Source organism: Epinephelus fuscoguttatus, linkage group LG22 (genome assembly GCF_011397635.1).
Source record: "Epinephelus fuscoguttatus linkage group LG22, E.fuscoguttatus.final_Chr_v1".
Lineage (NCBI taxonomy): Eukaryota > Metazoa > Chordata > Actinopteri > Perciformes > Serranidae > Epinephelus > Epinephelus fuscoguttatus.
In genome coordinates, this window is record NC_064773.1 from 21592544 (window position 1) to 21607496 (window position 14953).

The 14953-nt window shown below is 42.4% G+C and overlaps 1 protein-coding gene across 14 annotated transcripts in view; it reads left to right on the forward strand.

Annotated features, from left to right (window-relative positions):
* Positions 1-14953, forward strand: part of sox5 (SRY-box transcription factor 5) — a 311103-nt gene that overhangs the window by 276669 nt on the left and 19481 nt on the right. For all 14 annotated transcript variants that reach the window (XM_049566743.1, XM_049566742.1, XM_049566744.1 and 11 more), the window contains 2 exons: positions 1141-1226; positions 11852-12016. In XM_049566743.1, coding sequence (XP_049422700.1) covers positions 1141-1226; positions 11852-12016 — 251 coding nt within the window. The remainder of the gene's footprint in view (positions 1-1140; positions 1227-11851; positions 12017-14953) is intronic.

Below are 14953 nucleotides of genomic sequence, written 5' to 3' on the forward strand. Positions count from 1 at the left end.
GGGAAGAGAGAGCAGCAATCGGCAGTGGCGGCTCTTAATTACGGCGCTGGGGCCAGCTTTATCAGAATCCCCTCACCTCGCTGCTCTTTGTCAGGGGGTATTAAGGAGGAGGACACACAATCAGGCTTTTCATTAAGGCCCTACCGGCAGCACACACAAAGAACGGCTTTAACAGCTGCAGAGAGGGACTCAGGTGGTGGTGGTGGTGGTGGTGGTGGTGGGAGGGGGGGTGATGGGGGTGAGGCGAGGGGAGGAGATGGACGAAGGTGGGATGAGAGGGAGGAGAAAAACGAGGATGAGGGGAAAGGGAGGGGGGATGCAGAGACAGATATGGAGGATGAGGGAGAGGAAGGGGAGACAGAAAGAGGAGAGGGTGAGGCATGATTGTAAAATGGGTGAGAGAAGAGAGGGATGCTATAGAAAGGGGATACTAGTGTGTAAAAATCAAGCAGCAACCACCAAGGCTGACAAAATGAAGCCAACACGTAGTGTCAAAAAACGGAATTCCTCAAATGGCCACATGAGGCTGACTCCAAAAGCGAGCACTTTCTTAACAAAATAATGGTGGCATAGCAAGCCTCAACAATCATTTATCATCACTGTTATATAGCGGTTGATCATCGTCTGCTTAGAGGGTAAGGAGTTCGCAGGCCTTATTGTAGAGTTAGCTGCTAACTGCTGCTAGCTGCTTTGCAAGCAGTGGGTCGCACACATAAAACGATGTCAGAATGTCGCACCTGTCCCATCAATGGTCCTGTCCTGCTGGCTATCCCTTTCATGCAGACATTAATTTGGCACTGTCAGCTTAAAGGTGAGACAACTCTGTCCTCCCATTCCATGACTGTACCCTTTATACAAAATTACGTGGCAGAATGACGGCACGACATTCCCACCTTAAACAGGCAATGTTAGAGTGTCAGATTCACCCCACATTCACTCCCCGCCATAGCTCCAACCTCTCGTCCAAATAGGGTCACTTCTGTCTCCAAAACCCAAGATGGCAGCAGCCAAAACAGAAGACCACAGACTAAGGACGTCACAATGGCTCTATCCATTATTTTTGTACAGTCTAACATAAAAACGTACCAGAAACAATCTCTGATATGCTTAAAAAATGCGATCTTCTCTGGTTTTCTTCAGGTGACCCCTACCCTCTCCAGCTCATCCCTACAACAATGGCTGCTGCCGCCGCTGCCACACCAGGCCTGGGACCCCTACAACTCCAGGTAAGATCACCGCATCTGAAGATGACCTTTCGGAAACCAATTTAGGGAGCAAAAACCTCAAGTAAATCACAACAACAACTAGACATCTTTGAATATCACAGATTAAAACATTCAGTTTTCCTTTTCACTTGGGTGGTCCTATTGGGAATAAATCCCCCGACAGTGTTCACACCACATACTGCCCACTGAGCTATACAAGACCACAAACACAGCCACGGGGGGTGCAAAGCTGTCACTTTCAGCCCGAGTGTGGACAGTGAAGTGATCCCATAAAAACATGATCGTCATGATCAGAGTTCAGAAAATCACACAGAACTGACAAGTGTAGCCCTCACCCCATGGCTTTGTCCTGCAATATTCAGATTGACTGTCAAAGCTAATGTGTGGGTGACGCTGAAGAGATTTCAATCTCTTTTAACAGCACAGAGGCATCGTTGTATGCACTTTAACTTTTAGGTTTATCATCATGAACAAAATGATAAATACAATAGAAGTAGTGGGGGAATATAATGAAGTACACTTACCCAAGTACTGTACTTATGTACAATTTGGTGGCACTTGTACTTGAGTATTTCTACTGTATGCTATTCTATACTCTTATACTCCATTATATTTTGGAGACAAATATTGTACTTTGCAGATTCAAATTCATTATTAATACAAAATACAGTAAACTAATACATGATTATGTATTGTACCCAGCAACTCCAACTGCAACATTGAACATATATGAACATATTAATGTATCACTAGTTATAACTCAGTAATGTAATATATGTATGAATCTGAAATGGGCTATTCTACATAATAAATGCTTTTTCTTTCAGTAATTTTACTTTATTTAAATGCTAATACTTTTTTACTTTTACCTGATTATGATTTTGAATGCAGGACTTTTACTTGTAACAGAGTATTTTTACAATATAGTATTGCTACTTTTACTCAAACAAAATATCTGAATACTTCCTCCACCACATTACAGGCACCTGAACACCAAGAGAGACATTTTAAGCAATATTTACTCTCTGCTTTCAGGTATAAAACAAATAAGAAACTTCACTGTGATGGATTATACATCCTGCAAGCTTTATGCCTCCAAAACCTAATTTTCAAACAAGTGGAAAAACAGATTTGTCTCTATAAAACTTAACTTATGAGTACAAAAGTGGTCAGTATGTGTTCTTTTTTGACAAGTCAACTCAATTTTAATTTCCAAAAATAAGTAATTAGTATGAGTAATAAATTGTGACATTAATCCTATGTGCAAACTTGAACTCAACTAGGTCTTATTTTCAAATTAAAGAAAAACATTTGAGTAAAAATCCTTTATGAATACAGATGACAAACATGTTTCAACTTTAACAGTCTTCATCAGAGTGTAAAATCTGCAAAAATGTGCTATTTATATGTCCAAAAATCATTTAAAAATGTTAACCTTATGTGCAGACACTTGACTTTTGTCTTTAAACTGCAAATGTCTGAAGTGATGGTAAGATTAAAGACCATCCCAGCTTTTTTTTGGGTCATTTTTGAAATGTGACGGGAGGTATGAAACTTGAAAAATGCTATTTTAACAGAGAGGTTAACTTTTAACAGAGAGGTTAACTTTCCTTTGAGTAAACATCTGACAGTTTTGAACAATCGAAATTTAAGAGGTCGGCCCATATGTACGTCATAAGTACAAGAAAGTGGTCTGCTTGTTTTCTTTGCTGCTATGTCATAAATTTGGAGGCCAAACGATGAATAAGCCAGGAAGCAGAAAGAGAAGACAGAGACCGAGACACAAAACCACAGAGAGGTAAAACAGTAAAAACAAAACATCTGTTATCCCGCTTACAGGGAGGATGAGTCTGACTTTGGTTCTTTTCCTGTCTGCATATTTACAATAAGTGGCCTATCGCTTGGTAATCCTGACCCCACGGCTCGTACGCTCACTCTCTCGCAGGCAAACACACGCGACTAGACCTCACATATTTCCACTCGGATCCACGTGGGCTTCGGGGGCCCCCTCTCCCAGGGGTTAAGAGCCTGCGCGGGCGTCCCCCCGGTTGCCTGTCTGAAACACATTAACCTCCCGTGTTGGGCTCGGCCTCTCTACAGGCTGCACTTGGCCCTCATGTCTCCTTGACACGCATTATCATAAAATATGACACACATGAATATCTGAGAGAAACAGCTGCATTGACACACATATTTCCATGTGCATCTTTTTCACTTATTGTTCACACACGAGGGGAATGATGTGAAAATATGGGTTAAAGGTTAGTCAGAGTGTGTGTAATACATTTGCACCTGTCAGCCAAACGTGCTGCCCCATATGGTAGACACTGCAGGGAGAACAGAAAAGCTGTGTAATTCTATCATGGAGAACGGACCCCGCTGTCGTCACTGATTTCATTATTACTCGTGTGTGTGTGTGTGTGTGTGTGTGTGTGTGTGTGTATATGTGTGTGTGAGCACATTTGTGTGTTTAGCCTGAGAATAATGTCCTCTGTGCTGTTATCACTGCTTCAATCTAGCCGTCCATATGTTCGACTGTGTTCAGACACACTCAATCTCCAGTTGAACGGCTTTGTCCACCTTGCAATTGGATTTTTTTTTTACCAGCAGGGAGGGGTGAGAGGACACAACAAGTGCAAAAAAACATCTCACTAGCAGATTTCTTTCTTACAATCCTCCCAGAAAAACACAGTCTCACACACACACACACACACACACACACAAACACGCACACACAAACACAGTCACACATTGAGATTAAGGCTTGTCAAAAAGAAACGGATTTGCCCGGGCTAACACAAGTACAGATGTCTCAATGTGGATGGATTTCCTTTGGGATCGTCTCTGCGCCCTCATTTGATAAGGAGGTGTTTCTGTCGCTGAGACGAGACATGACAGTTAGCTCGGGCCTCGGGTCGCCACGGCAACACAGTGGTTTGGCGGAGAGGACACAAGTGAACCCACTTGGCCAAGACACACACAAATAGAGGGAGAAAAAGAAAGATTTTCTGAAAGAGTACACGATGAACTTCGCAGCTGCTGCCAAGAGTGCATGGACACGTGCTGACAGTTATTTCAACTTGTGGACATTTGACCTACACACATTAACACACATAAACAATGTGTAGTGCAATTATTTGTATGCGATTAATGTTTAGCATTAATAAATTCCTCATACACGCTGCATCATATCTTTCCATGTACTGTGTGGCACAAAAATGTTGACTTTAAAGAACTACATAAAACAGCCATAATTATAGATAAAATCCAATATAATCTGTGTTTTTTGGTTTTTAAAAGTTGATGAATCTGGGTCCATTTTTTTCAGTTCACATAGGAACAATATAACCCTTAAAGGGACAGTTCACCCCAAAATCAAAATTAGATATTTTCTCATACTGGTAGCACTAATATCAATCTTGTTTAGGTGTGAGTTGCAGTAGAGCCGTAGAGATGTCCTCCTCCTCTCAATTACAAAGCTGGGTTTCCACTTAACACTTTCAATACAGTACCCTTGAAACTATATGTAACCTGTACAGACATGTTCCTATCTGTATTGTGTTTCCACCACAGACAGTATACTTAATGAACCGATGATGCAGGGGAATGTCTGGTTCTCACTGATCATCCATAGAGCGAGGTTGCACAACATTTTCAGAACAAAAAAGAACAGACTGGAGTCTCCAGAGTCTCTGTTGCAATCAATGGGATATTTAAAAATAGCGTCCTTGTCGATCAAGAGTCTTGATTGACTAATCAATGAACTGTAGTGTTTTTTGCTCCACCTTTTAGTAAAGGATCATTGTACTAGGCACCATTACAGAAGGATATAAAAAAAGGGGATGGAAAGGGATGGCTCTGTAGGTACCATCCACAACTTTTGACAATGGAAACGCGAAATAATAGCTGCTCTAATGTGTAAAGAACCAAACTGAACTGGACTGCTTGGAACTAGATGGCACTCTGCACCAAAAAATACATTAGGAAAATTCAACAGCAGTGTCTCTTACTTGAAATCATGACATGGTTCCTCAAGATAATCCAGACCTTGTTGTGAGCAGTTTCATGTAGGAATTTTTTTTCTTTCTACTGAACTACACCCACCAACCTTATCACCGTGCAAAAGGAAGCATACATCTACTGCTACTGCTCACCTAGCACCACTGAGCTAGCTAACGTTACAGCTCAGCCGAGGTGGTCGGCATTAATGTTTACATCTTGTGCTGTCAGAAGCATTAGCCCCTCGTCCATGAGTAGATACATGCTTTGGTAGTTTAAAGGTGTGGAGCATCCCACCCCCAAACAAATAAACCACTGTCGGGTGTCACTTCCCAACTCTTGGAGCCGTGTCTAGGGAATGCCTGTAATAATACGATTAACATTTCAAGTAAAGTATACTACACAGTTCTGTTTGTATTATATTGTGAATGTTCATAGAAATTTTATAACAGGTCCTTGAAAAGTCATGAAAAAGTTCTGAAATTTGGGATCCCCGACAGTACAACATTAAAGCTGCACCTGGCACCTTGCCATGGCCACAAATGGCTAAGCAGCAGTTTAAATTTCAGTAATTTCTTTAACCAGAGGTCATGTAATGGTCTTTCTCTGAGCAACATGACTGGTAATTTATTTTGTACTTTGCCCCTAAATTTTGATTCATACATCATTAAACAGGATTAAAGGGGCAATACAGCAATTTAGTATCACATGTGTTGTTGGGGACCTTTCAAGAGATTGATTTTGTTTTTTGTTTTTTTTTTTGTGTGTATGTTTTGTTTTGTTTTTCTGAGTATATGAGTATATTTTCTGTTTCACAACTGAGAACACGAAATTGGACCAAAGCTTAATTGGGTATAAAAGAGAAAACATCTTGTGGGTCCACAAAATCAGGCTCCAGTTCATTGTCCATGGAGCAGCTCCAGTGTAAAATTGGTGGAGTGCCCCTTTAAGATCTAGACTTGCACAAATTGAATATGGACAAAATCTACAACATTTAATTTATAAGCTGATACAATAGGTGTATACTCCATGAAAAAACACTCACATTTATGAACTCAAAGTTTAACTTAATGGGGGTCCTGATATTACGCCAAACCATTTTACAGAATCCACATCTCCGTCCCACTTGTTGTGATAAATTTGGAAATGTCTCTTTATTTGTGAACTATACAGACATAAAAGAGGAAATCAGTGAGTAACTTTGGCTTCTGTCCTGATTACACTGTGAAAACGGTATACATAGAAAGAAAAGAGATTTTGAGTAAAACTCTCAACAGCATGGCTTGGAGTTAAGTGCAGTTCTTGGAAAAATGTATTAATCTCTCAATGATTTAAAGCTCTTTCTATGTGTAAAACATCCTCCATAGAATTCAACAGAGTAGCTCTTACAGTCAATGGGAGCTTAACACAGAATCCTTCACAGACGGTTTTCAAGGCAATGGAGGCTTTGGAGTGTACAAGGTTGGCATTTAGCATCTTAATCTGGGGGATGAGTGTGACATTGTGCATTAGAGCATGTTAATCTGGCTCCCTATTGACCCTTGATATCATTGATATCATCCACAAATGGACTGAGAAGGACAGACAGAGAGCTGAAAAATGAAAAGAAAAATGCACTTATCCAGGCAAGAGCTCGGCGATGAAGGTGAAAAGACAGAGGTACCAGAGAGGTATTTAGAAGGATGATCAGTTAAAGGATAAACAGAGAAAGATGGGGGGAGGTGGAGGTAAATGGAGGAGAAAAGTGTGGATGTGTGTTAGAGATTAAATGTGTGCGTGTGCTGCGTGGCATAAAGAGGGTCAATGGGATGGGTCAGGCATCATATGGAGAGGCAGATGTTGGAACATATTGTCCTGGATTACCGCACTGTACACCGGAGACATGGACGGACGAACAACGGACAGGCGGTTAGAGGGAGGGAGAGGGAAAAAAGAGACAGGGACGGATGACAGAACGTAAATGAGAAATCAATCGAGCAACTCGTTTCTCCACAAAACCTTATCTGGAGGAGAGAAAAAGCGTGGCAAAGCATTTTCTAAGATGTGAGAATTGCTTCAGTGTCGGTATCTTCTCCTCGGTCTTAAAGGCTTCTCGGAGTTGCAAGGAAATGCCATTTTGTGATAGCAGCGTGGGATCAATGTGAAATCAATAGGCAACAGAGATAGGTGACTATAGTTAGGCAAATTCTGCCTCACCACCTCCAAACACTTAATGAGTAAAGGAAATGTAAATGTACGAGTCTATATAATCCTCCATGATATAGTATTGGTGTAAAAGCGTGTTTTTTACTTCACTGGCTGTCAGTTTTTGTATTCGGTCTTGAAATTGTGATGAAATTCCAAAGCCAAACATTTAGCATGAAGCGCTTAGCGAAAAACTAACTTACTCTTTGTTCTTTTCAGCTGACTATAGCTAGCACAAAGAAAAAAATACATCAAATACTTGAGATGTTTGTTGTTTGAAAAAAAATTATATATATATATATATATATATATATTTTTTTTTTTTTTTTTTTTTTAATTTTTTTTTTTTTGTGTGTTAGTCCTTAAGTCTGTGCCATAAAGGTGTAAGGAAGGCATTGTAATCAATGTATGTACTCCATGCCACAGTATTCATCTTTCTCTGCTCGTTGTTGTGATTTTTGATGTTGCATAGCTCTGTCACAGATACATTTTCAGTTACTCAAATGGGGCTCAGAAGGGACACAATCGAAAAAGAAAACGTAAGATGGTTTGTGAAGTTAACTGTTTTAAAGTCGTTCAGTCCGTCATTACACATCTTTGATTAAGCACAAATTACAATACAAATGTATGGAACAACCTTTAAAATAACCTTCTTTCACATAAAAACATTTTCTTTTAAATGACTGCTTCAAAAGCTTTTTCACTGTATATAATACATCAGAATTCCTTCTCTAATAACTTTGCTATATTGCTGTGAAAACATCAACAAATATCTCCTTCAAGCAGCTGTATTCATTGGAGTTTCTCGCCAAAAACTACATTTTACATGACTGTATTTGAACACACCATGAGAACATTATAATGTCACTTAATCTAATACTTGTTTTTACCAAAGAGAGCTTGAACACATCAAAATGCAGCTCGATGCAACCTCCGTCAGCAGTTAGCTCACCCACTAGCTGATAACTGCTAACAGCTAATGTTAGATAGATAGATAGATAGATAGATAGATAGATAGATAGATAGATAGATAGATAGATAGATTGTTAGATTGTTAGCATCCCTACTCACTATCAGTCCACACCTATTCCATCTGTTTCTTGTCTTTCAGCATCAAAACACACTGCAACTCGAAAAAAACGTGATTAGACGGACAGGAAGTCAGACAGACAGACAGACAGAGGAGAATCCATTTAGATCCATACAATAGTCCTCAGTGTCCATGTAAACAGTAGAGCTCAGACTGCTCTGAAGCGCCGCTAACTCTGACAACAAAGACCAGGCGGGCTGGTAATCTGACTAAAGCTGCAGATTATTGACCAAGACTCACATACACACACACACACACACACACACACACACACACACACACACACACACATAGATCCCCCCTGCTAAAATGACAGGAGAAACAGTACGACTGAGAGAATGGACACAGCCCAGTGTGTGTTTGTGAGCGCATACACACTCAGTGTCAATAACACTAATACCAAGCAATCACCCCATGTCTTCACTCAGAGGAACACCAATAGTCACACATCACCTTTTCACCTCTTGTCAATAGAGCTCAGGCCGCACATGCTCACACACACACACACACACACGTATAGAAACACACACAGTGGGGTGTCATGTGACAAGCACACGCTGACCACTAGACATGCTCACGTGCACACACACAAACATATGCAGATGTGTTGGTCTCACATTAGGGGATTAGAAGCAGAAAGAGTGAGGAGCAGGTCTTAACACACACACTCACAGGGACACACACAGCTCAGCTCAGCGGTATGCCTGGCCAGTGAGTGACATTTCAAATTCTTTAGTCTCATCCTGCAACTAGGATTGCATTCCCTCACCCCTCACTCATTGTGTTGCTCCGTGTGTGAGTGTGCGTCTGCGCCCGTGTGTGTGTGTGTTCCCTCCTCCGGTCACCCCAGGGGGCTTTGCGCTGTCACTTCCTGTTTGTTGACATGCATGTCGTTGTGGCGACGCTCTGGGCGTGCTCCACAGTGCTTCTGCCCTCTGTACTGTGTGTGTGTGTGTGAGTGTATGTGAGTGTGGTGTGTGTGTATTTGTGCATAAGTGTGTGTGTCATCGCTCGCCAGCCCATTGAGCGGGGCTTTGAGTGACGGGAGCTGGCCTTGTAATGGAACTCAATTCACTCCGCAAATAAAGAGGCCTTTGAACCACTGGTCCGAATATGGCAGGACACACACACACACATGCTCACATACACACACACACACCGCCTGTGGTCGACTTGCTAGGGGGTTTGGCTGGTAGGGAGGGGGAGTGAGGGGAGGGTGAGGGGTGTTCATGCTCGGCTGCACCCCCCCTCCACCCCCACCCCTCCTTACTCGCTCTTCCAGGAGCCACGGTGCAGCTAATTGAAGAGAAATGAGCGAGCGGAGGCTGATCTGATCTCAGCGAACTGGTCCTCTGTGCCGTGCCCGCGTAGCTCGCCAGAGCATGACCGATCTCCCGCTGAGTTCCACATCAGCAGCAGCAGCGGCACACCCTGTCGACTGGATGTACCTCAATTATCAGTGTTCCCCTCGGTGTCCACAACAGCAGCAGATGCTGACACTGTGGGCATGGGTTGGCTTTCAGAAACGTCACCACCAATGTCTGATATTTAGTGGAGATAAATGTTCAGTCCTTTTTAAATCTATCGTTTGAGAAGATTACAGCACTTATGGCAAATCTTTAAGGTGCAAGACAGCTGAGAGACACACATATGGATGGCCATAACCCCAGTCTTTAATGTAAAGCACTGAGTCTGGGAAAGTGTTTCTCAGGGTTGATGTCACCTAGCATCCTATCTAGATTTAAATTCAGAATATAGTCTTTTTGGAATGGCAGGTATCTTATCTAAGAGTGAAATAAAAAGTTTGTAAATTAAATAAAAGCAGCAGAAAAGCCAAAGAATTGTAGCTGCAAACATGCTGCTTCCGCTTTCTCTCTGTTGCAGCTTTGGACAGTTAATATTGTTGCCACATGTGAGTGACAGTCAGGCGGAGATTATTTCAAATTCAAATATGAGTTTCTTCCAAAAAGTACTTCTTTGTGTGCAGCGTGTGTGCTGCCAGTTTTGACTGTCTCTCTTTTTTTTTTCTTGTTTGTATAAAAAGAGATAAATGTCTTTATTTAAGATAGCAGAGGAGAGTAGGAGCTAATGTGGCTGTCAAGAGAGATAGAGAGAGGTACAAACAGACACACAGAGCAAGAGAGAGAGAGAGACAGTGACAGCATCGCTTCCTTGTCCATTTGCATAAACCAGCCTTTGTTTGACGCCGGTGGCCGGCAGCCAAGCACCAACAGAAGGACGGAAGTTAAACTAAAAAAAAAAAAAAAAAAAAAAAGGATGGTCCTCTTCCAGAAAAATCTTCCACCAGAAATAAATGATAACAATTATAACTATTCAAAAAAAAGAAAAAAGAAAAACAACACATCAGTTACTTCTCGCTAAACAACCGTTCTGTTGCTCTTCAGAAGCGGGAATAACAATTCTGAGAAAACAAAACATCGTCTTGGAGATTTGTATTAGCCGACATGAAAGTAATTGAGCTCTTGCAGGATGATTTTTGAGGAGGAAGATAGAGACAGAAAGAAGTGTTTATGAACATTGAAGCTCCTTCCAAATTGTGAATATTATGCTGTGTCTGTTGCTGTGGAAATACCGGCCAGAGACTGTTTTGTGTGATACAATGGTATTGCATAAATATTCCCGAGTATGTTCACACCATAGCAGCTCAAGCCATAATGCTTTTATTTAATTGGAAATTAATTAAATACATAAATAAGAATAAGGGAAACCTGTTTTTTTTTGTTTCCCACAGCAGTTATTGAATCAATTCGTCTTTATTTGAAACTATTTTATAGCGTTCCTGTGTGCGTCTTATTGTCGGTACACTAAAAACATCGCAGGGGCACAAGACACTTCTGGCATGTCCCATCTGGCATGTAGCTCCACAAATCTCCCTATCTCTCTCTCTCTCTCTCTCTCTCTCTCTCTCTTCCTTCTCCATCATCACTTTTTTTTCACCTTGAGCGAGAGCCGGGCTCTCCGGCGTGACCTCGATAGCCGGGAATGTTTTCCCTTTCTTCCACGATGCACCTGGAGGGGACATGGCCATCTCTGGCCTGTCAGAGAGGCTGTTAGCGCTTCTCCCATGGGGTGAGGGAGGGGGTTGACAGTGAAGATGTCCCTCTCTGTCACACAAACAGAGGCCGGGCCACTAATGGCCTCTTCTTCCAGAGCTTTTTAGCCAGCGTCTTCTTTTTTGTTTGTGCGCTCTCGAGTATTCATTTATTCATGTCGCCCCCTTTCTTCTCCTTTTTCCCCCCTCCTTCCCTCTCCTTCTTCTTTTCTTCTTGTCCCCCCTCCCTCCTTGTCTGTCTCCCTGTCTGTCTCTCTACCTGTCTCTCTGACCTCGCAGCAGTTGTACGCAGCTCAGCTGGCGGCCATGCAGGTTTCCCCGGGGGCCAAGCAGCACGGAGGCAGTCTGCCACCACAAGCCAACCTGGGCACACACTCCCCACCCACCAACACACACTCACAGAGCGACAAGGGCCGCAGCTCCCCGCTACCAAACAAGACCAAGGTAAGACCTCAGTGAGTGTGGGGTTCGTTCAATGCTAGAAACGCCAGAGTATTTGGACATGTGAGAGTTGGCACACTGGGACAATGATAACCACTTTTTGTGGATAGAAACAAGAACATAGATAGAAAATAATATGATTTTGATTCAGACAAATTCAAATTAGCCATTAAACTGCAAAAGAACATCATCTTATCAAGTCATTTCATTAGTAATTGAGTATTGAAAGTCTTATTTCCTTAAAAATAAGTATTTATTAATTTGCACCGTCCCTTCGTAAATAAATTAAACTCAAACCAGAGCCTGTTTTCTGTGCAAACCAACTTTTAAAAAGTGTTTTCTAAAAGGAAGTTACATATTTCTTTCTTTATTCTCGCCCACTGACTGATTCTTTCGCACTTAAAGATAAAGAGACACTCATTTCTGAAAAAATTGCTCAAACAAGTGGACTTTTATTGAAAGAAAATTAAAATATTCTCTGTGCGCCAGCAAATTCTTTAACTTTTTCAAAAGAAATATGATTTCTTTGGACTCAATTATAGCCAGAAATGACTTTTGCAGTTAAACTGTTTACACTTTGGCCTTTCTAGTGTTACAGCAGAGACTGAGAGAGTGAATGTCCGCCTGGGCGAGATTGTGTTTCACTGCAGTGCATGAGCTGAAAATATGTGTCCAAGCTTGTTTGAAGGTTGCATCCTGAATCTTTTTTTATTTTATTTTATTTTTCAATCAAACAAGTGTCCCGAGCAACGGTCAGCTCCTCATACTGATGCACACCTTGGTACAAGTTGGTCCCTTGACAAAACTCACAGTCACCTCTGCAAATCAAACAGCACAACTTTATCACAAAACTCCAGCTGGTACACGGTTGCGGTGGATTGAGGATGTATTGGTGTTTGTGTCGTTTTCTCGGCTGGCTGCGCAATAGGGGCGAGGGGAAGCCTTGTGTCCATCCAAGTGGAATTCTATGAATATCTGGTCAGCCGTTGGGACCCTGACCACCTCCCCCACCCACCCATACACACACACAGAACCCTGATACCCCCTGCCATTCTCTGTCCACCCTCAGGACCCCCGACAAATATCGTGGTCAGTCACAAATCAACACAGACATTGACACACACACGGGATCAGACTTAGAGTAGGACAACACCGTAAAAATCCCATAGAGTAACACCACAACATCACATAAATCAAAGTTTCCCAACTTCTCTTTCCTTTCCTTCCCTCTCATCTCCTTCTATATCCTCTCATTTCCTCCCCTCCCCTCCTCTTTTCCTTTCCTTATTTCCACTTCCACATCTTTTCCCTGCTACTTGCAACTTCTCCATTCTTCTTCATCACCCTTTTTTTTTTGTGCACTTTGTTCTTGACCCATGCCCGTCCACAAACACACACACACACACACACACACACAGTCTCACATTCAGGACTAGCTCATGGCACAGATTAAAGCTTACGGTTGACCCCGGAGCTCACACCCCTGCCTCCTTGTCCATCAACCCCTTCCTACACCTCCATCACACACACAAACGCGTGCACGCACACACACACACACATCCTGCCCCACCGACACACTCGTCTTATTACCATATATATGGAGTTGGGCTGACAGGCAAGTGCTGCGGCCTGTGGTGGAGGGGGAGTGGGGAGCCGTAATGGCCTCCCAAGTCCAGCAGGAGTGGCAGACTGGGGAGTGGACCCACATGGCACCCGACAGGCCCCATGGAGCCAAACTGGCCAATTGACCGCAGTGCTGTTTTGGTGTTCCTCCCCCGTGCACTGGCACTGTTTGTGAGCATCGAGAGACAAACTTTAGATACGTGCTTCGTGCCATTTTCTACATACTTTTCTTTCTTTCTTCTTATTTCTTTCTTTCTGCTTCTATCTCTCAGCCTCCTTTTTCTTACTGGATTTCTCTCATTCAGGCTGACCACTGCAGCACCTCACTCATTCTTCCTAATACTCTCTCCTTTCCCTCTCTCTGTCTCTGTGTGAGTGACATGTATATTTCAGAGGTGTGCTCCCCCTGTGGGCTCTATCTCAGGTCTCTAGTCATTTAGAGACGCGCTGCCTGCCTCTGCTCACAGCTGTTTGGACTCAGGCGCACACCGCTTAAGTGCTTTACCCTCGGGTGAGACACGGACACACACCCTCATGCACAAACACAGACACACACACACAGGTGTTGAAGAAGACACCATGCCAACCAGCCCCTTCACACACACATACACACACACATACCCATGCACAAATCACTGCAGCATACATGCAGCTCTCTTATATGCAAGAGTGGACCTTAAGATGTAGGCAGGCATGCATACAGACACATACAATAGTGCGATTCAAATTATGCACCATATGTAGCCCATTCGCTGACATGCAGCACATACACACGCAGCGTTCAAAAGTAACTAAGTACATTTACTCAAGTACTGCACTTAAAAACAATTATGATGTACTTTTCTTCAGAATTTCCATTTTTATGTTGCCATATACTACTACTTTACACTTGACGGAGATTGCTTCAACTCAAGCAGTCATTTTCATTGTTGTTCTGGTTTAGTTTTTTTACCAGTTAGTGAGTAGTGTACTTCTTAGGACATTCCGGTCCCCTGGATTTACCGCAGAGTGAGCACTCTTCACTTTCACATTGCTCTTCGGCACATGGAGCTGCGGACACGGAGGCAGCTGCCTGAAGTCAAGGCTCTGAAATCACATTTTTTTCTGCCTTCTGTTTAGAAGTGGTGAGTTTACAGCTCACAGATACTAAATATGATACAGTGTCCGGCTTTGTTTGATATCTAGTGTCACATTGACACATTGTAAGCATAGGTAGCTTGTTGACTATATCACGTGAAAGTTTTGTATTGAAATGCCAATTCTGACTCCACTGGGTACAGTCCTAGTAATATTACTACTTGTACTCAAGTAATTTCA